Consider the following 21,920-nt stretch of genomic DNA (forward strand, 5'->3'; position numbering starts at 1 on the left):
TGGGATTTCTGTTCTGTTCCATTGATCTATAGTTCTATTTTTGTGCCAGTACCATACTGTTTTGATTACTGTAGCTTTGTAGTATAGTCTGAAGTCAGGGAGCGTGATTTCTCCAGCTCTGTTCTTTCTCAAGATTGTTTTGGCTATTTGTGGTCTTTTGTGGTTCCATAAAAAATTTAAAAAATTCTTTTGTTCCAGTTCTGTGAAAAATGCCATTGGTAATTTGATAGGGATTGCTTTGAATCTATAGATTGCCTTGGGTGGTATAGTCATTTTAACAATATTGATTCTTCCAATCCAAAAGCACTGTATACCTTTCTATCTGTTTGTGTGGTCTTTCATCAGCATCTTATATTTTTCAGAGTACAGGTCTTTTGCCTCCTTAGGTAGGTTTATTCCTAGGTATTTTATTCTTTTGGATGCAATGGTAAATGGGATTGTTTCATCAGTTTCTCTTTCTGATAGTTCGTTGTTAGTGCATAGAAATGCAGCAGATTTCTGTATATTAATTTTGTATCTTGCAACTTTTCCAGTTTCATTGATGAGCTCTAGTACTTGTCTGGTAGCATCTTTAGGATTTTCTATGTGTAGTATCATGTCATCTGCAAACAGTGACAGTTTTACTACTTTCTTTCCAATTTTGATTCCTTTTGTTTCTTTTTTCTTCTCTGATTGCTGTGGCTAGGACTTCCAAAACTATGTTGATTAAAAGTGGATAGAGTGGGAATTCTTGTCTTGTTCCTGATCTTAGAGGGAATGCTTTCAGCTTTTCACCCTTGAGTATGATATCAGCTGTGGGTTTGTCATATATGGCCTTTATTATGTTGAGGTATGTTCCCTCTATGCCCACTTTCTGGAGAGTTTTTTTTGTTTTGTTTTGTTTTTTACCATAAGTGGATGTTGAATTTTATCAAAAGATTTTACTGCATCTATTGAGATGATCATATGATTTTTATTCTTCAATTTGTTAATGTGGTGTATCACATTGATTGATTTGTGGATATTAAAAAATCCTTGCATCCCTGGGAAAAATTCCACTTGATCATTGTGTGTGATCCTTTTAATGTATTGTTGGATTCAGTTTGCTAGTATTTTGTTGAGGATTTTTGCATCTATATTCACCAGTAATATTGGCCTGTAATTTTTTTGTGTGTGGTATCTTTGTCTGGTTTTGGTATCAGGGTGATGCTGGCCTCATAGAATGAGTTTGAAAGTATTCCTTTCTCTGAAATTTTTTGGAATAGTTTCAGAAGAATAGGTGTTAACCCTTCTCTAAGTGTTTGATAGAATTCACCTGTGAAGCCATCTGATCCTTCACTTTTGTTTGTTGGGAGTTCTTAAATTACTGATTTCAGTACTGGTAATTGGTCTGTTCATATTTTCTGTTTCTTCCTGGTTCAGTCTTGGGAGATTGTACCTTTCTAAGAATTTGTCCATTTCTTCTAGGTTGTCCATTTTATTGGCATATAGTTGCTCATAGTAGTCTCTTATGATCCTTTGTATTTCTGTGGTGTCGGTTGTAACTCCTCATTTTCATTTCTGATTTTATTGATTTGGGCCCTCTCCCTTTTTTTCTTGATGAGTGTAGCTTAAGGTTTATCAATTTTGTTTATCTTTTGAAAGAACCAGTTTTTAGTTTCATTGTTCTTTTCTGTTATTTTTTTTAGTGTCTTTCATTTATTTCTTCTCTGATCTTTATGATTTCTTTCCTTCTACTAACTTTGGGTTTTGTTTGTTTTTCTTTCTCTAGCTCCTTCACATGCAAGGTTAGGTTGTTTATTTGAGATTTTTCTTGTTTCCTGAGGTAATCTTGCATAGCTATAAACTTCTCTCTTAGCACTGCTTTTGCTGCATCCTATAGGTTTTGGGTTGTTGTGTTTTTGTTTTCATTTGTCTCTAGGTATTTTTTATTTCCATTTGTCTCTAGACATTTTTAAATTTCCTCTTTGATTTCTTCAGTGATCCACTGTTGTTTAGTAGCGTATTGTTTAGCCTCCACATGTTTGTGTTTTTTGCAGTTTTTTTCTTGTAGTTGATGTCTAGTCTCATAGTGTTGTGGTCTGAAAAGATGTTTGATATGATTTCAATTTTCTTAAATTTACTGAGGCTTGCTTTGTGGCCCAGCATGTGATCTATCCTGGAGAATGTTCCATGTGCACTTGAGAAGAATGTGTTTTCTGCTTTCAGGTGGAATGCTCTATAAATATCAATTAAGTCTATTTGTTCTAATGTGTTATTTAAGGCCCGTGTTTCCTCATTGATTTTCTGTCTGGATGATCTGTCCATTGATGTAAGTGTGGTGTTAAAGTCCCCCACTATTACTGTGTTACTGTTGATTTCTCCTTTTATGTCCGTTAATATTTACCTTGTATGTTGAGGTGCTCCTATGTTGGGTGCATATATATTTACAGTTACTAGTTAATATTCTCTCTTTATCTTTAATTTTGTCATTTAGATTACAATGTGTCTTGGTGTGTTCCTCTTTGGGTTAATCCTGTATGGGACTCTCTGTGCTTCCTGGACTTGTGTGACTGTTCTCTTTGCCAGGTTAAGGAAGTTTTCAGCTATTATCTATTCAAATATTTTCTCAGGCCCTTTCTCTCTTCTCCTTCTCGGACCTCCATAATGTGAATATTAGTGTGCTTGAGGTTGTTCCAGAGGTCTCTTAAACTATCCTCATTTCTTTTTATTCTTTTTTGTGTTCAGTGGCAGTGATTTTAACTAGTGTCTTCCAGCTCACTGATCTATTCTTCTGTATCTTTTATTCCACTATTTGATTACTTGTAGTGTGTTTTTTATTTCAGTTATTGTATTCTTCATCTCTGATTGTTCTCTAACTCTTTGTTAAAAACTTCTAACTTCTCACTCCCAATCCATTCTCCTCCCGATTTCTTGGACCATCTTTATGAGCACTACTCTGAACTCTTTCTTGGGTAGACTGCCTATCTCCACTTCACTTAGTTGTTCTGGGGTTTTGTTCCTTCGTCTGGAACATATTCCTCTGCCGCCTCATTTTTTCTAGTTGCTATTTGTACTTTTATGTATGTGGTAGGTTAGTTACATTTCTTGACCTTGGAGAAGTGACCCTCTGTAGGAGATGTCCTGTGCATACCAGCAGTACACTCCCTCTCGTCACCCAAGCCATATGCCCTAGGGACTGACACAAGAGGGCTGCGTGGGCCCTTCTCTTGTGGCTGGCTGACCATGTGGATGGTCTGGTAGGCTTGGTTGGCCCCTAGTCTGGTTGGTTGCCAGGCTCTGCCTTGTACAGATGCTGCTGGCTCTATAGTGGGACCTCGTCCGGAGGTGGCTGATTGCAGAACCCTAGGGGACCCCAGGGTTAGAGCTGGCTCACTGGTGGTCAGGTTCAGGGTCCTGAAGACTCTGGAGCTGTTGCCCACCCACTAGCAGGTGAAGCCAGATCCTGGGGTTAGTGCTGGATTACTGGCAGGCAGAGCTTATTCCTGGAGTCTGGCTGCAGGGCCCAGAGATCCCAGAGCTTGTTTCAGACTGTTGGGGTGGGGGCCGGTTCCTTACACAATTGATTATGGGGCGTGGGGTGTCCCAAAAATTGCATTGGCCTGCTAGTGGGCAGGGCCAGGTCCCAGCTGGTCCTAGGGTAGGGTCTAACCTGCTGTTAGCAGACTCATTCCACAGTCTGTGGGGTCATAGTTTTCTGGCTTCTGGTATCTGCCCCCTGGTAGGTGAGGCTGGTTTAGAGGCTTATACAGGCTTCATGGTGGGAAAGGCCGGTGCCTACCCACTGGTGGGTGGACCTGGGTCTTGGCCCTCTGGTGGGCAGGGCCATGTCTTGGGGCATGTCTAGAGGTGGCTGTGGGCTCAGGAAGTCTTTAGGAAGCCTCTCTGCTGATGGGTGGGGCCATGTCCCCTTCCAGTTAGTTGTTTGGCCTGAGGCGTCCCAGTACTAGAGCCTTCAGACTGTTGGGTGGGGCCACATCTTGGTGCTAATGAGCCAAGATGGCAGCAACCAGGAGTGTTCATGCAGTTGAATGTTCCCAAATATGTCTGACACTCATGTCTTTGTCCCCATTGTGAGCTACAGCCACCACCACCACCCCTGCCTCTCCAAGAGAGTCTCCAAAACCAGCAGATTGGTCTGCCCCAGGCTCCTATCAAATTACTGCTTTTGCCCTGGGACCCGGTGCACATGAGATTTTATGTATGCCCTTTAGGAGTGAAGTCTCTATTTCCCCCAGTCCTGTGGGGCTCCTGCAATTAAGCCCCACTAGCCTTCAAAGCCAAATGCTCTGGGGGCTCCTCTTCCCCGTGCTGGACCCACAGGCTGGGGAGCCTGATGTGGGGCTCAGAACTCTCACTCCTGTGGGAGAACCTCTGCAATATAATTATTCTCCAGTTTGTGGGTCCCCAAACAGGGGGTTATGGGATTTGATTACATCGTGAGTCCACCCCTCCTACCCATCTTACTGTGATTCTTTCTTTATGTCTTTAGTTGTAGAAGCTCTTTTCCTGTAGGTTCCAGTCTTTTTCACTGATGGTTGTTCTGCAGATAGCTGTGATTTTGGTGTGCTCGTGAGAGGAGGTGAGCTCAGGTTCTTTACTCAACCATCTTGGCCACTCTCCACAAGTACATACTTAGTTGACAACTAAGGAAATTCTGCCCTGAAATGGCCAAGATGAGGCTCTTTTTTGACATTCCAAAACTGGTTTTTGCATATGCAATTAGAGAAAGCCAGCTTGATAAAACATCTTTTCGAAATTCTGACCCTAAAGGAACAAAGCCCTTCTAGGAGGAGCTCAAATTTCTCTCCCTGTGCCTTTGAGATGTAAATGTTCTACCAAGGCTCTCAGGAACTCTTATCTTTCTCTTATCTAGACCATCTCTAATTCCTGAGAGTGAGGGGAAAAAAGCGAGAAACTTTTTAAACTCAAGCAAGTAAACTTAACTTACTTCAACTGTTATTTATAAACTAGTGAGTTTTATATTGTAATATCTGATTTATGACTAAGTTTCAAAACAAAGCTATGAGATCTCTAGTTGTGTCTGTCTATATGTCTGTGTGTACATTATAGATATGATATGTCTCTATCCCCAAATGGTATTGACAAAATTAATTTGTAAATGAGCTCTATTTAATTGGCTTAAAGGAAATTAAGTGCTTAAGTAAGTTCTCAGAAATATAAAAGAAACTAAACCAAATGAATTTCAGGTTCACGTGATCTTGGAAATATTTAGTATTAAAGTAATATTTGGTATTAAATTTAGTTAAAGTTTGTTGGTTTAATTAGTACAGACATGTCTTTAGAGTCATCAACATTAAATATAATACTTTTATTATACCTAGGTTTAATAGAAGTCAAATAAGATATTATTTCTATTATGTAATTTGTCAGCAAGAAAAATAACTTGGTATGATATTTTCATAAGTAAATTAAATATAAATGAGATAAGAGTTTTTAGGTGAACTCTTTAAGAATAATTATGTTTTATGGTATGTCTATTTAAAAATAGTTTCTCCAGATTTTTTAGTAACTTGAAACTTTAGAGTTTTGCTAAATTAAGTTAAATGATGGAAGTTTATTGAATATCTAGATCATTCCAGAATAAAATAAGATACTGAAACATTAAATACTGAACATAGGCTTCCTTTTACAGAGAAAGTAAAGATATTTAGGACTCTTAATAAATATGTTGCATGCCACGTTACATTTTCTATAAGAAAGCACACACGTTTTAGGAATTGTAAATAGTATTTATAAGTTTGTCAATCTACAGAATGCTAATGTAAAAGACAGAATGCTAATGTAAAAGACTGCCCCTAATTCAGACACCAGTCATGAGTCCCAGGTTGCCACTTGTACTTTTGACCAATTGGCTATAAATCAGGGGTTCCCATGATCCCCTCCTCAGGTTTGATGATTTACTAGAACAGGTCACAGAACTCTGTGAAATGCTTATACTTACCAGTTTAGTATAAAGGACGCAACTCAGGAATAGCCAAATGGAAGACATGCATTTGGGGGGAGGGAGGTGCAGACCTTCCATGACCTCTCCAAGCATGCCACCCTCCCAGCACCCTGATGTGTTCACCAACCCAGAAGCTCTCTGAACCCCACTGTTGAGGGATTTTTATGAAGATTTTATTATGTAGGCACAGTTGATTAAATCATTGGCCATTGGTGATTATATTACTCAGGGTTCTCCAGAGAAACAGAACCAATGGGAAATATATATATGTATATATATTATAATGAATTGGTGGTGGCTCATGTGATTATGGAGACCAAGAAATCCCACTAATTACCATCTGCAGGCTGGAGACCCAGGAAAGCCAGTGGTGGTACAATTCAGTCAAAGTCTGAAGGCCTGAGGACCAGGGGAGGCAATAGTGTAACTCCTAGTCCAAAGGCCTAAGAAACCAGGGTGGGGGTTGATACCGAAAATCATGCTCTGCACACTGGCACCAAACTGAATCTTGGAGACAGAGTGTGGGTGAAGTAGAAAAGAATAGCTTTATTGCTTTGCTAGGCAAAGGGGGCCACAGTGGGCTAATGCCTTCAAAACTGTGTCCCAACCTGGGGTGGGGGCTGGGGGGTTGTGAGGAGTCTTATAGTCAAGGGATTGGGTTGCTGATAAGGGTCAGGGTGCATGCAGGGCCTGCATTTCTTCAATCCAGAGATCATCTGGTATCAGATGGTCTCGTGATGGGCTTCTGTGGTTATCGAGGTTATTGAACTGTGACCTTCTCTCTGGAATAAAGAATGCTCCATCAAGTAGTTAACATCTTCCATTTGGTGGGGATTTTTAGTTCTGCAGAAGAGCTCAAGGATATTGTTATGTGTATCCCTTGAGGAGAACACTGCCCCAAGGCTGCACTGTTGTTTCTTGTCTTCTCCTCCCTTGTCTCTGCATCCCCCTCCCTTCCCTGATTAGCAACTCTTTGAACCTGCCCTTTGGAACTCAGGGAAGGTCGTGGAGGCTGAATGAAGCCTATTTCCTACAAACAAGAAACGGAGGACACAGAAAGATTTTTGTGCCCGGGACCCCACAGGGTCCTGCTCGGTTTCGGTGTGAGAGGTGGTTTACTGGTGTAAGTCCTGGAGTCCAAAGTCCCAAGAACCAGGAGCTCTGATGTCTGATGGCAGGATTAGATGGATGTCCTACCTCAAGAAGAGAGAGAGAGAATTCACCATTTCTCTTCCTTTTTGTTCTATTTGGGCCCTCAACAGATTGGATGATGCCAGCTTACACTGGTGAGGGTGATTGAACTCAATCTCCAGTCCCTTTCCCCTCCCTGGAGGTCAGAGGATGGGGCTGAAAGTTTAACCTTTTAATCATGCCTTGGTCCTTCTGGGAGCAGCCCCAAGGCACCAGTCATCTAATTAGCATACAAAACACACTCTTATTATCTGGGAGATTCCAAGGGTTTTAGAATCTGTGTGCCAGCAACCAGGGACAAAGACTAAATATTTATTTCTTATTATATCACAGCATCCAATCTAGACCAAAGCACTAATTCTTTAAACCCTCTCTAAAACCACCTAATACAAATTAAAACCCCAAGTTAAGTACTTTCTTCAACCTTTTATGGAGACAATCCATGGTTCATTCAGTAAGCCATAAATCCCACTTGTTTCACTACAGGGATGGATGGTCCTAGTGTTCTTTAATGCTGGAAACCACAGCCTCCATCTTCAGGTTGTTTGCAAAGAGAATGAGAAAATACATTCAAGTTTCACCTCTACTCACATGCCCAGAACTGGTCTCCTTGCCTCCAGTTTTCCTTCAGCCCACTCTCTCGTCTCCTCTGGCTTTCTTTTCTTTTCTTTTCTTTTTTTTTTTTATAGGGGTGCATATATGTTTTTGAAATAGTGTTTTGTTTTCCTTGGATAAATACCCAGCAATGGAATTGCTGGATCATATGGTAGTTTTATTTGTAAATGTTTGAGGAGTCTCAAACTATGTTTTCTATAGTGGTTGCACCAATTTACATTCCCACCAACAGTGCATGAGGGTTCTGTTTTCTCTATATCCTCACCAATACTTGTTATTTATTGTCTTTGATATTGGCCTTCTGACAGGTGTAAGATGGTATCTCATTGTGGTTTAGATTTGCATTTCCCTTCTGATTAGTGATGTTGAGCATCTTTTCATGTTCCTGTTAGCTATCTGTATGTCTTCTTTGTAAAAATGTCATTCAGGTCCTCAGACCTTTTTTTTTTTTTTTTAATTTCTTTCTTTCTCTATTTTTTGGCTACGTTGGGTTTTTGTTGGTGGGCGCGGGCTTTCTCTAGTTGTGGCGAGCTGGGTCTACTCTTCGTTGCAGTGCATGGGCTTCTCTTTGCAGTGGCTTCTCTTCTTGTGGAGCACGGACTCTAGGCACGTGGGCTTCAGTAGTTGTGGCATGCGGGCTGAGTAGTTGTGGCTTGCGGGCTCTAGAGCGCAGGCTCAGTAGTTGTGGTGCACAGGCTTAGTTGCTCCAAGGCATGTGGGATCTTCCCGGACCAGGGCTCAAACCCGTGTCCCCCTGCATTGGCAGGCAGATTCTTAACCACTGTGCCACCAGGGAAGTCCCTCTGCCCATTTTTTAATTGGGTTGTTTGTTTGTTTTTGATATTGACTTGCATGAGTTCTTTATGTATTTCGGATATTAACCCCTTATCAGATATTTTGCTTGCAAATATCTTCTCCCATTCAGTAAGCGGTCTTTTTGTTTTGTTGATAGTTTCCTTTGCTGTGCAAAAATTTTTTAGTTTGATATAGTCCCGTTTGTTTATTTTTGCTTTTGTTTCCCTGGCCTGAAGAGACATCCGAAAAAATATTGCTAAGACCACTGTCAAAGAGTGTACTGCCTATGTATTCTTCTAGAAGTTTTATGGTTTCAAGTCATATTTATTTTATTTTTTTGGCTGCGCTGCGTGGCATGTGGGATCTTAGTTCCCTAACCAGGGATTGAACCCGCGCCCCCTGCATTGGAAGTGTGGAGTCTTAACCATTGGACTGCCAGGGAAGTCCCTCAAGTCTTATATTTAAATCTTTAATCCATTTTGAGTTTATTTTTGTATATGGTGTGAGAAACCGTGTTAAATTCTTAATCTGTAGTTTTTAGAATCTGGTCTTTTCTTTATCATTTGAAATTGAGAAAATTGCAATAGAATTTTCTTGTTTCTAGTCTTTTAGTGTCTCTTGTATTTTCCGTGAGATATCATGGAGATCTCAATGTCTTAGGCTATAATTTATCTGGTCATAGAGATTTGAACACTAAAAAGCTACTAGATGCTCTTTTATTATCTTTTCTTCTATCTCAGGCTTCAGTTTCCTCTTAACCATACGTGTTCTGCTCTTTCCAATATGGAGGATTATCCTTGATAAAGAAAATGGAAGCAAAATAAGAGTGGAATAGATTAGATTTTTTGTATTATCTTTTAACATGGTGGAAGGGCCTGTCTCATCTTTTTGTATACAACTTTGCTGGAAAAAGACTGTATGTTAGCACTTTTCATAAACTTATATTGATCCTCTATTATGTGCCAAGCACTGCATTAGATTCTTGGACTCCAAAGATGAATAAGGCAAGGTCTTTTCTTTCAAGAAAAGTTGGAAAGATAAATGTAAATTTTTACAGAATAGCAAGGTAAGGGCTGCTAGAGGATGTTCAAAATCTTGTGGTGCAGGAAAGAGCAACCAATTGTGTTTAATGGAGGCAGGTTTATATGAGCCTCCACAGAGCAAATTCTGTTTAAGTGGATTCTTGAAGGAAGTATAGACATTTTGGGTTGATTGGGGTGGGATAGGAAGAATAACATTCTTTTTATGAAGACCAGCATGTACAAATACATGAAGTTAAAGGCCAACATTATGCGTTGAGAAATTTTAAAATAGGCCAGTATGGTTAGAATATGGAATATAAAGGGGAGTCCCAGGAAATGAGGCTGGAGAGACAAGTAGGACCATATCAGAAAGGACCTTTATAACTACTACATGCTGGAATTTGGACTCCAGTAGGCACATGAGTGTCCTTGAAGGGTTTTAAGCAGAGCATGTCATCAAAACCAGGCCAGAGTCCTTCCTATGATATACTGTATAAATCAGTTTAGGCTAGATTATGTTGTGGTAACAAATAATTCCCCAATTTCAGTGGCTTATAATAACAAGAGATTAGTTTTTGCTCATGCTGTGTATCTGTCATGTGGCTCTGTTCCAGGACCAAGGCTAGAGATGCAGCTCTTATCTGAGACGCTGCCCTTGTGGTAGAGGAAAATGAGACTTGGTGGAACCATACCATTGCTCTGAAAGCTTCTGTTCAGAGCTGGCTTTATTTTCTAAAAAGAGGAAAATAATTTTGCAACACACCTACTTCACCCTTGGAAAGAGCTCAAAGTACTTAGCATGAAACTAATTTTAAAGATCTGTGAATAACTGAGTGAAATTTGGATCAGTTTTTCTGTGTTTGAAAGGATCTGTGCTCAGAGCAAGCTTGCTGAGGATTCCTAGAGACTTCCTTTGAAATACATTTTCGACAAAAGTGGAGCCTTTGTGTGTGCCCTGTATTTCCATAAAAAGTCTCAGATTTTCTTTCCTGATTAAAGTGGTTTTCCTTAAAAGAGTTCCTAAATGTGGAGAGAAGATGTAAAGAGGAGAGATTTATTAATGTGGAAACAAAGTAGGTGATCAAAATTATACTTGCTAACATCATTATCAAGATAAAGATACGCTTGGAAAGAGCTTCTTTCACCAAAACCTGGTAAATTCCTCTTGCTTTGTCTGGGGCTCCCCCTTGTGACCACCTGGAGATGTTCTGAGCAGTTAGTGTTATACTCAGGTTGAAGAGGTCCTGCCATCTAGTGGCTAAATTGCATAATGCAACTTGCTTATTTAAAATTGAACTGAAGGCAAGGAACGCTTTAAACTTTTGGGAAATGGTCTGCCTTTAGTAGGAAAATAAAAGTCTTCATCTGGGAAGGATTTTGACTTGATCTTGAAGCTGAGGTTCCCTTTAATCCTAATTACATATGACCATGTGTGTGGGCATTTGTCTTGAAATCGTGATGGGATACATTTCAGGCAGCAGGATTCTGAGAGCAGAATTGGTGAGCACGTAGATTTCAGGAACAGTATTTGTCAGCCTAGGCCTCCCCTGCCTCCTACAAGGGTGCAGCAAAGCATGAAGGGGCCAGGATTTGTATCCCAGTGATTTCGGGGAGACAGCAATGAGCAGCAACTTGGAGTGAGACCTTAGTTCCCTGACCAGAGATAGAACTCTAGTCGTGACGGTGAGAGCGCCGAATCCTAACCACTAGACCACGAGGGCCAAGGGCTAGGGTCTGTGCCCCGGTTCTTGTCTGCCTTGAAAAAAATTTTTACAAAAAGACAGAAGGTAGAGAGGAAAGTAAGGTATTTATTACAAAAGCAGAGTACGTGCTGACAGACACACAGGTGAGCTCAGAGAAAGTCACGCCTTTGGCAAGTTTAAATCGTTTATAAGGGGGCAGTCTTCCAGGTCTTTGTTTTCCTCTGGCCATTCGTCTTGTTTTGACCCAATAGCTGATTTGTCTCAGGCCCCTCCCTTATGTGCACGTGCATCCTTTAGCCAAGATGGATTTCAGCGCGAGGACCTTTGGGAAGTTAGCAAAACTTATTATTGATCTGGTGTCCCCTCCCTTTTTGACCCCAGAGGAGCCTTTCTGTGCATGCGCAGTCAAGGTCTCCCTGACCCCAAGGATGAGAAATATGTGACCTCTTGACCTTTTGCCCAAGCAGGGCTTAGCCCCTCTCTGCCCCTGCCATTACTGTTATCTTAAAGTGTCCACAGGAGACACAGTCTAGCTATTTACCCTGTTCCTGTTGTTATTTCTATCTCGAAGTATAAACAGGAGGCTGATTATAAATGTCTAACCTGGAGCCCATCTCTCTCCTGCCTTACCAGAAGGCCAGAGAGAATTGTGGAGTTCCAGGAGATGTAGGGGCCAAGGGAGTGAGCTTGATGCACTGAGTATTTGATCTCGGGTGGCCTCAGCCTGCAGCGGCTTGAAGCGGGGTTTTGGTTCCCAGCCAGAGATTGGGCCCATTGGTTGGGCCGCGGCAGAGAGCACTGAATCCTAGCCGCTAGACCAGTGGCCAGTGACAAGGCCCTGGCCCTTCGGCTTTGCCGAAAAGAATTCCCACAAAGAGAGAAAGTAGTGAAGCGAAGTGTTTAATAGGAGGAAAAAGAGTACTGTACATGTGGATAGACACACGGGTGGACTCAGAGAGAATCGTGCCCTCGTGGTAGTTTAAATCACTCATATGGGGTATTTCTTCCGGGTTTCCTTTGGCCCATCATTTTGATTTGTCTGGTTCTGAGTCCATATTTGGTATATCTCAGGATCCTCCCGTGTGTGCATGCATCTCTTAGCCAAGATGGATTCCAGCGAAGAGGCCTATTGGTAGCTTGACATCACTCCCCTTTTGACCTCCAAGGAGCTTCATAGTCAGGAAGGTCTCCTTGACTTCGAGAATGAGAAATATGTGGTCTTTTATCTCTTATCTGGGGTCAGCCTCTCTTCATCTTGGAGTATCGGTCCACAGGGAACAAATTCCAGCTGCTCACCCTGGGCCCATCTATCTCCTGCCTCATATTGAGCTTGTAAATCAAAATCCATCCACAGGCAGGGGTGGAGACACTGAGTGGAAGTAATCTTCAAGAACCTGAGCCAAACACTTTTCCGTCCTCATCAGGTACATGCAATCTACATATCCTATTATCTGCTTATTAACCAGAGTGTCTTGTAACAATGGCAGATTGTGAAATAGGCACAAACGGGCAGTTGAACACAAGCTCTGAGGGGTTCATCCTGCGATTACATCCCTGTAATGAAGAGGCAAAAGGTGAGGATGTGACAATGGGATATTCGGTAACGTAATAAAATCAGGATTTGATCTAATGCAACATGACTTGCTCACAGCACAGGTAGAATATCAAATGATCCATGTGAAATTCAATCCTTGTATAATTTTCTTATTATATCCATTGTTCTCCTATTAATCTGAATGCCATACAGAACAGTATGTAAATTAGGTTTTCATTAACTTGATGCTTCCTTTTATCTTCAAAAAAAAGAAGAAAAGAACCTGAGCCAAGGCAAAACTGGAGCGAACAGAAGCAAGTCAGAAAGCAGGTCATGATGGTCCTGGCCTGTGGCTGAGAAAGGAATTAGAGTATACTGAGCTCGCCTTTATTGGCATTGAAACTGGCCCAGCCCAGAGAAGGGTAGTTGGAGCTGGAGCTGAGGCTGGGAGTCTAGAGGCATCAAGTGTTATGAAGGTTTGCAGGTCAAGTTGGTCTCTGCTCTGTAGGGGAACAAAATTTGTCACCCCAAAATGTCTCTTTGGCATGCAGATTATTTCGAGCTGAAAACAATCAAGACGAAAAGACTCAGGAAGAAGCTTTGACCTTCCCCTAAAGAATGTGGATAGAGGACCTATTCCAGGAAGGGAGCTATCACCATAGATAACTATAATATGAACTAGGTGTGTAGACAGGGAGGAACCTAGCAAAGTCTGTTTGTTACAATTCCTCTCTGTCTCCCACTGTCTCTGCCTGGCCCAGCATACATTTGTTTACCAAACATTTGCTTTTCCATCTCCATGTGAATTGCCTTCCTCCCCTTTGAAGTCCCAAACCACTACCCCTAACACCCTCTTTTGTCTTTAGCTGAAGATGGTATTAAAGGTGAGTGTTTCAGCCATTTTTGTGAATTACTCAGTTTTCCTGGATCCCTCCCATGAATACGTTATTAAACTTTGCTTGATTTTCTCCTATTAATCTGTCTCATGCCAATTTAATTCTTAGACCAGCCAGAAAAACCTAGAAGAGTAGAAGAAAATGTCTTCCTCCCTGACAACCCTAAGATGAAATCAGAAAGTCCATGTACAGCAAGGAGAGAGCAATGGATTTGTAGCATGAGAGCCCCAGGTGTGTGAATTTGTCATGTGAAACCCTGGCTCATAACGGCAAAAGCAATTAGCCTCTTTGGACCTTGGTTTCCTGGCACACTTGCTTATATCACCTTTCACACTGTCCACTGCTGTCCCTTTTATCAAGGAAGTCTTTCTTCTGATGCAGGTCAACCCCTTGTTCATTACCTTGTCTCTTGGTTTGTTTCTACTCTCAATGGGCCACATTCATTGCCCCCTTTCTGTTTCGACACGTACACTGACCACCATGTACAGGCCAATGGCTACATGAAGTTCCAGATGAATACTTTTTGCTGTTTTGGGGTTCCTATATTTGAGCATTTCCTTATCACCAAGCCTATATCCTTTGGTAGGCTCTCGAAACAAAGGCAGCTGTCTTTTGTTGGTACAACATTTGATCTTGGATATGGTCTTTCCACTGTCTATTTGGAACCTTATTGACCATAAGTAATTTCTCTATCTCTGGCTTCATATCCAAATATTTACTTGTAGTCTAGTTTCATTTTATTGATTACTAGTTTAGAAGGTCCATGTGGCTGTTTGATTAATTGTATCCTCTAGAAGTTGACACTTTTTTAAAAAAATTTTATTTATTTTTGGCTGCGGTGGGTCTTCATCGCTGCGCGCAGGCTTTCTCTAGTGGTGAGCAGGGGCTACTCTTTGTTGCGGTGCGCGGGTTTCTCATTGCAGCGGCTTCTCTTGTTGTGGAGCACGGGCTCTAGGTGTGCGGGCTTCAGTAGTTGCAGCACGCGGGCTCGGTAGTTGTGGCTCAGGGGCTTCTAGAGTGCAGGCTCAGTAGTTGTGGCGCACCGGCTCAGTTGCTCTGCGGCATGTGGGATCTTCCTGGACCAGGGCTCGAACCTGTGTCCCCTGCATTGGCAGGTGGATTCTTAACCACTGCGCCACCAGGGAAGTCCCCTAGAAGTTGACTCTTAAGTTGGTTTGTTAGTGTTATGGCTCAGAGTCAAATGATATCCAGTCCTCATGTAGCACCTAGCCCTGGGCTTGAATAAGTACTTATGCTAAGTGAAATAAGCCAGACAAAAAGGACAAACATTATTAAATATTATATGATTCCACTTATATGAGGTACTTAGAATAGGCAAATTCATAGAGACAGAAAGTAGAATGGTGGTTACCAGGGGCTTGAGGGGAGGAGTAAATGGGGAGTTACTGTTTAATGAGTAAAGAGTTTCTGTTCAGGATGATGAACATGTTCAGAAAATGGATAGTGGTGATGGTTGCACAATACTGTGAAAGTATTCAATGCCACTGAATTATACACTTAAAAACTGGTTAAAATGGTAAATTTTGTTATATTATTTGATGATGATTAAGTAAAATAATATTCAGGAGAAAGATAGTTTCAATCACCATATCTAAAAGCAATTAGGGGGCTTCCCTGGTGGCGCAGTGGTTAGGAATCCACCTGCCAATGCAGGGGACACGGGTTTGATCCCTGGCCCGAGAAGATCCCACATGCCACGGAGCAACTAAGCCCGAGTGCCACAACTACTGAGCCTGCGCTCTAGAGCCCGCGAGCCACAACTACTGAGCCCACATACCTAGAGCCCGTGCTCCACAATAAGAGAAGCCACGACAATGAGAAGCCTGCGCACCACAATGAAGAGTAGCCCCTGCTCGCCACAACTAGAGAAAGCCCGCGCACAGCAACAAAGTCCCAACACAGCCAAAAATAAAAACAAATAAATAAATAAATGTATAAAAATAAATAAATAAAAGCAATTAGGTTTTTGTCACCACAGAATGTTATCACCTACTCCACACTATCTGAAAGTTTAAAAATAAATAGAAACATTCTCTAAGTACAAAAATAACTAAGATAATAAGGCTCAAAATTACAAAAAATATTTATGTTCATATCTAAGAATGTTATACCATTTGAAGTTAAAGATGGTAAAAAGAAACAAAATTGCCCTTAATTTGAGAATGTATTTCCTGTATTATTGTAGTGGGATGAATGGTGGTTTACAAAAGGACATGGCCATGTCCTAATCCATAGAACCTGTGAATATTACCTTATATGGCAAAAGATGTGATTAACTTAAGGATCTTAAGAGGAGGGGCTTATCCTTGATTATCTGAGTGGGATCTAAGTGCAGTCACATGTATCCTTATAAAAGAGAGGAAGAAGTGTACAGACACACAGAGGGGATTGTCATGTGAATATGAAGCAGAGAGAGATGTGGCCACAGGCCAAGGAATGCCAACAGCCATCAGAAGCTGGAAGAGGCAAGGAACAGAGCCTCTAGAGGGAGTGTGGCCCTGCCAACACCTTGATTTTGGACTACTGGCCTTCAGAATTGACAGAAAACTTTGTTTTTTGAAGCCATCTAGTTTGTAGGAATTTATTATGGCAGGCTTAGGAAACTAATACAATTATCTTTACATCACTTTATTAATTCTACTTTGCCTTCTAGATGAATTTCATATTCTCTATGGAGTTTTCAATTATTGAGAGACTGTACTGAAAGAGGAACATAAGATGGTGAGCTCACAAAGGAAAGTTAAAGAGTCAAGAGTCATATTCTCTAAAATTATACCATACTTGTACACAGCTATGCAGTTTTCACACACTAATGACCACCAATGGCCAGAAGATACTGAAAAACTCTAGTTAAAAGTTTTCCCTTTGACGAGTTGATTTCTCTCAAAGGAGAATCAAGTCATGCAGTTCAAGACTCAATATATAGAGTTCAAGTTTATACATTTATTTCTGCTTCATTCCATGAGACAGAGCAGGTGGTAATCCTGGAGGAAGAGATCCTCCAACAAAAGTGATGGTGGTGGTGATGGTTTACTACTTATTCTAGGTAAAGTAGTTGGAGGAGGAGGAGCAACTCTTCTAGGTAGAGGTGGCGCTGGTAGAGCTGTTGATGAGGATGACCCTCTATCTGCCTGTGGATGCAGGAGAAGAGGTCCTGAAATTTACGAGCAAGCTGAGGGCTCATGCTCCTGTAATATAAATAATTCAGTGTTTAAGTGCCTGTAATAAAATATACAGTAAACAATTCATAACAGTAGACATTTGTGTTTTTTTATAGATTATACATTGCTTATTTATCAACATTCAAAGGCTTAATAGTACATGCATAAGTCAGATATTTGATAAGTCAGATATTTCATAAGCATTTTAAACTCTACACAATGACTACTTCTGCTAACACCCTAATGTGAGGACAGTTGGCACCCTCATCAAAGGCTTTCTGAAATACTTCCCCAAAATGATGAAAAATTATATTTCATGATAAACATATGCAAAGAAGAATTATTCTATATGGCTAGCCAACTATCCTATAAGTTGGTTCAAACATGGATAATTAATACAAGGTCATGGGTTTGAGGTCCTTGAGGGTCAATTAGCTTTATACAAAGAGTCTGTCTCACAGTGCCAATGACCTACCTGTCTTCTAATAACATAATTAATATTCATTTGCATAGTAACATATTATCAAAGTTTTTACATGTATTATCCTTTTTGATTCTTATTATCACCTTGTAATATAGATAGGGCAAGTTTTATCTCACTTCTTGTGAACAAGGAAAATGAAACTCCAAGATTTAAGTGACTGAACAAAGCTTATGCAGGTAGTGTGAAACATGAGTAAGATTTTAATGCAGTTCCCACACCTAATTTAGTTCCCTTACTACTATAGCAGACTATCTCCTCATGAATGCATATTATTTGTCATGAGCTGAGGACAGAACCTTGGAGAATGCCACACTGGGAAGTAAAAGGGAGAGTAAATGACTTCTCAGAGATGTGAAAAGGGAAGTAGGAGGACAGGAAAAAATGAAACCTTTATTAAAATTATAAAACATTATAAATACAGAAAAAGGCTAGGAAAAGGCCACTAGATTGGGTCATTTGGGGTTCACTGGTGACTTTTTTTTTTTTTTTAATTTTTATTTATTTATTTATTTTTAATTTATGGCTATGTTGGGTCTTCGTTTCTGTGCGAGGGCTTTCTCTAGTTGTGGCAAGTGGGAGCCACTCTTCATCGCTGTGCGCGGGCCTCTCACTATCGCGGCCTCTCTTGTTGCGGAGCACAGGCTCCAGACACGCAGGCTCAGCAACTGTGGCTCACGGGCCCAGCTGCTCCGCGGCATGTGGGATCTTCCCAGACCAGGGCTCGAACTCGTGTCCCCTGCATTAGCAGGCAGATTCTCAACCACTGCGCCACCAGGGAAGCCCCACTGGTGACTTTTGACATAACTTTTAAGTCGAATGTGGAAACAGACCAATTTAAGAAACAAATACGTATTGAGGACAGTACTTAATCAGCTGTAAAATTCAGACACTGATGAAAATTTTAAGTATACATGGGAGCTTTTGTCAAAGGTGGATATATAAAGTTTATAGGTTATTAAATTATGGTAGTCCAGATTCTCAGAGGTCTACAGAGGGTTTTGGGAAATCATTAAAATGGGGATTTTCTTCTTGAAAGGAAATACCATGGCTCAATTATTCACACCATCATGAAAATTTCCTCTCAAAAGTTTTGCTTGTGTAATACATTCTATCACAAAACATTCAGGGTAGTTTAAGAAACTAATGCCTGAATGTTTATTGTCTTAGAAAATAAAATCTGTAGAGTTATTTAAACTAAAGTGTTAATTTGCCAGAAAGTCTGCTACTGGTCACATTTTTCTTCCATCTAACAAAATAATTTTCTACCATAGAACTTACTGTAACATGACACAATATATAGTTTCATCACCTGGGTTCAGTGCTTAAGCTTAGGATTGAGCTCTGAATTCTTCATTTCCCTGCAGTGATCACCACCATAGATGTTCACTTAATAATATCATTTCACGAAAGCTCAAAACAATATTATGTATGAAATAGAGCATTAAATCTCAGACCCTCAGTCATGATTATTATCATGACAATTGGGGGTAGAGCTAGTACTAGTGGTGGTAATAATGGAGAAATATGTCACCAACCAAAGGCAAACAAACCCATTTTCACTCCTGGGAAAAAAAAGAAAAAGAAAAAATGGGTGGACCAAGGAGTTTTTCTTGATTTATCATGGACATTTTTAATGTTTTTCTGTTGAAATGTAGATCTTAGAAATTAGTATGGTTTTTTAATATTTCATACCATACATTTAAATTTAATGAATAAGAAAATGGGACCTAAAAAAGATGTCCTCCAATAGGTGCATGGATAAACTGTGGTACATCCATACAATAGAGTAAAAGAAATCACTGATTAAAAGAAATGAGCTATGAAGACAAGAAAAGATATGGAGAAAACTTAAATGCATATTGCTAAGTGAAAGAAACCAAACTGAAAAAGCTACATAGTGTAGGATTCCAAGTATATAACATTCTGGAAAAGGCAAACCTATTCAGATTGTTCAAAGGCCAGTGATTGTGAGGGGTTCAGGGTTGGGGAGAGAGGGGTGAATAAGTGGAGCACAGAGGATTTTTAGGGAAGTAAAACTATTGTGTGTGAGTCTATAATGGTAGATACATGCCATCATGTATTTGTTAAAACCCATAGAATGTACAACACAAAGAGTGAACCTAATGCACCCTATGGACTTTAGTTAAAAATAATGTATTTAAATTGGCTCATCAACTGTAACAAATGAATCATACTAATTCAATATATTTACTGGGAGCAGGGTGAGAGGGTATATCAGAAATCTCTGTACTTTTTTAAAAAAAATCATAAAGTTCTCAAGCAATTCAACTTCTTAACTATATTTAACCTTGAAAAGAGATTGCACTTGTAGAATGTTCAAATTGATGCATATTAATACAAATTAGAATCTTTCTACCACACCGTGAATTGTCTAGCATGCAAAAAGAGGTGTTCTGCAAAATTGGACATCAAAAATGCATCCTTCTTAAGATGGCTAACCAAAACACTTATATAAAATGTTAAAAGTAGGAATGTGAGAAGTTAAACTGTAGTGCTAAGTCAGAGAGATCATCTGAATGGTGGACATCCTTCCATTGTATCTTGTCCAAGGCCCTGCCTCAGTCAGGACTCTAAACAGATTCAAACAAGCCTGAAGTTGTAGAATGAACACTGCTCAAGTCCAGCTATAGAAAAGGTAATATTTATCTTACTTGACCTTTGTTGCCAATGTCACTTCAGGTCATTTTAGAAGGTTGCACGCTCATCCAAATGATGCTAATTCTGTTTCCAAAAGTGGTTTATCTTCTTATCTAGAATTGTCTTTAGAGTTTGTAGAACAATAAAAACTACTTTCACTATTACTAAATATTAACCCACAGAGTATATTTGACTTTTGGAAATTATAAAAAGTCATTCATATCCAAGTTTGAGGAAAGAGCAGGTGAGCAATCTGGATAATGATAGTGTTTGGGGGGGTCAAACCTGAAATACTACTTAATAATTTTTTTATTCATCCCTACCTGAGTCCTGGACCCCACAGAGGCTGATCCAAAACTTTTCTAGTCTATTTAAATTTCAAAACTACCAAAGAGCCTTCATGGACAGTAAATAAACTTATTTGCTAGTTCACTGAGAAGATGGAGGTCCTCCAATGTGAGCTTGTTCAACTTGATTATTATCCACGTTTTCTCTGAATCCACACTCTCATCTCCCCTCCTAAAGTTTTCTCCACATTATTTTTTAGTTTGGTAACTGCACAAACACACTGTCCACAATTTCCTTTTGTAAATGTTTCATTGGTACATTTGCAGAGAGGCACTCAATCTTCCTGCTTGAAATTTAAATTAGCTAAACAATCTGTAACCACACATAGAATCAGAATCATGCAGATCTGAAATATATGAACTGGAAGCAGTCTTCTTAGAAGTCCACTAATCTTATCCTCCCCTGTTGATAATGAAGAAACTAAGATCCAAGGAGTATAAATGACATACTTAAAGCTATAGCCAATTAATGACAAAACTGAGACTTTTAAAAAACAATTTATTTATTCTATTTATTATTTTTGGCTGCATTGGGTCTTCGTTGCTGCATGCAGGCTTCCTCTAGCTGCAGTGAGCAAGGGCTACTCTTCGTTGCGGGTCGCGGGCTTCTCACTGCGGTGGCTTCTCCTGTTGCAGAGCACGGGCTCTAGGCTCATGGGTTTCAGTAGTTGTGGCATGCGGGCTTCAGTAGTTGTGGCTCACGGCCTCTGGAGCGCAGGCTCAGTAGTTGTGGCACACGGGTTTAGTTGCTCCGCAGCATGTGGGATCTTCCCGGACCAAGGATCAAACCCGTGTCCCCTGCATTGGCAGGCAGATTCTTAACCACTGCGCCACCAGGGAAGCCCAAAACTGAAACTTTTTAATGACTTCTTTTAACTATTTTATACTACTACTTTAAATGGCTCACAAAAAGAGAAGGCATGCAGGCAGCCACTGGGAGAACATACATGCTTTCATTTTAATTTTAAATGTTGGTTATCAGAATAAAACATCAAGCACTGAAATTTCTTTGTTATTTTTCAGTGCTCCTTTTCCCAAAATACACAAATACAGAAATCTAGGGCAGATACATAGTCATCATTTGCTCCATTCTTGTGGTATCTGCTAACAATGCAAGCCCCAAACTAAGTGGATTCTAAGATTCTCAAAGGGAATTTTGAATGTGCTACTTAAAACAAGAATGCACAATATATGCAAGAGTGCATATATTAGATGCATAAAGATCTATTAATCAAAAAGCATGAAATTTCTTTCATCAATAAACTTGACAACTTCATGCAAACATTATATACTCATGCTCTTAGAATTTTCTCTAGCAGAGAAAAAAGCAAAAAAAAAAATCCTGAAGTTACTTCAATGATACTCTATAATTTATGGAATGATAGAAAACTTGGTTATCTCCAAGACAAGGCAAACTCTAGAGAGACAGAGTATGTAAGCACTTTACCTTACTATCAGAGGCTGAAAACCAGAGAGCTTTTAGTCTTGTGCTTCTCTCTTCCACCAGCAGGAGAGAAATACTATACTAAGGTTTCACAGGATCTAG

The 21,920-nt window shown here is 40.1% G+C and overlaps 1 protein-coding gene across 4 annotated transcripts in view; it reads right to left on the minus strand.

The window, feature by feature from the left end:
• Positions 1-1,930: 1,930 nt before the first annotated feature.
• LOC309620715 (uncharacterized protein) overlaps positions 1,931-21,920 on the minus strand; it is an 84,576-nt gene continuing 64,586 nt past the window's right edge. For 2 of the 4 annotated variants that reach the window (XR_014239598.1, XR_014239599.1), the window contains 2 exons: positions 21,822-21,916; positions 1,931-16,912 (listed from right to left, as the gene is read on the minus strand). Coding sequence is in view for 2 of the 4 variants with exons in the window: in XM_082377583.1 (XP_082233709.1) it covers positions 21,900-21,916 (17 nt within the window). In the remaining 2 variants the exon portion in view is untranslated. Of the gene's footprint in view, positions 21,917-21,920 lie in introns of all 4 variants that reach the window. The other 2 variants (XM_082377585.1, XM_082377583.1) reach the window with 2 other exon arrangements.

This window comes from Balaenoptera borealis, assembly GCF_965194805.1.
Source record: "Balaenoptera borealis genome assembly, chromosome: X".
Taxonomy (NCBI): Eukaryota; Metazoa; Chordata; class Mammalia; order Artiodactyla; family Balaenopteridae; genus Balaenoptera; species Balaenoptera borealis.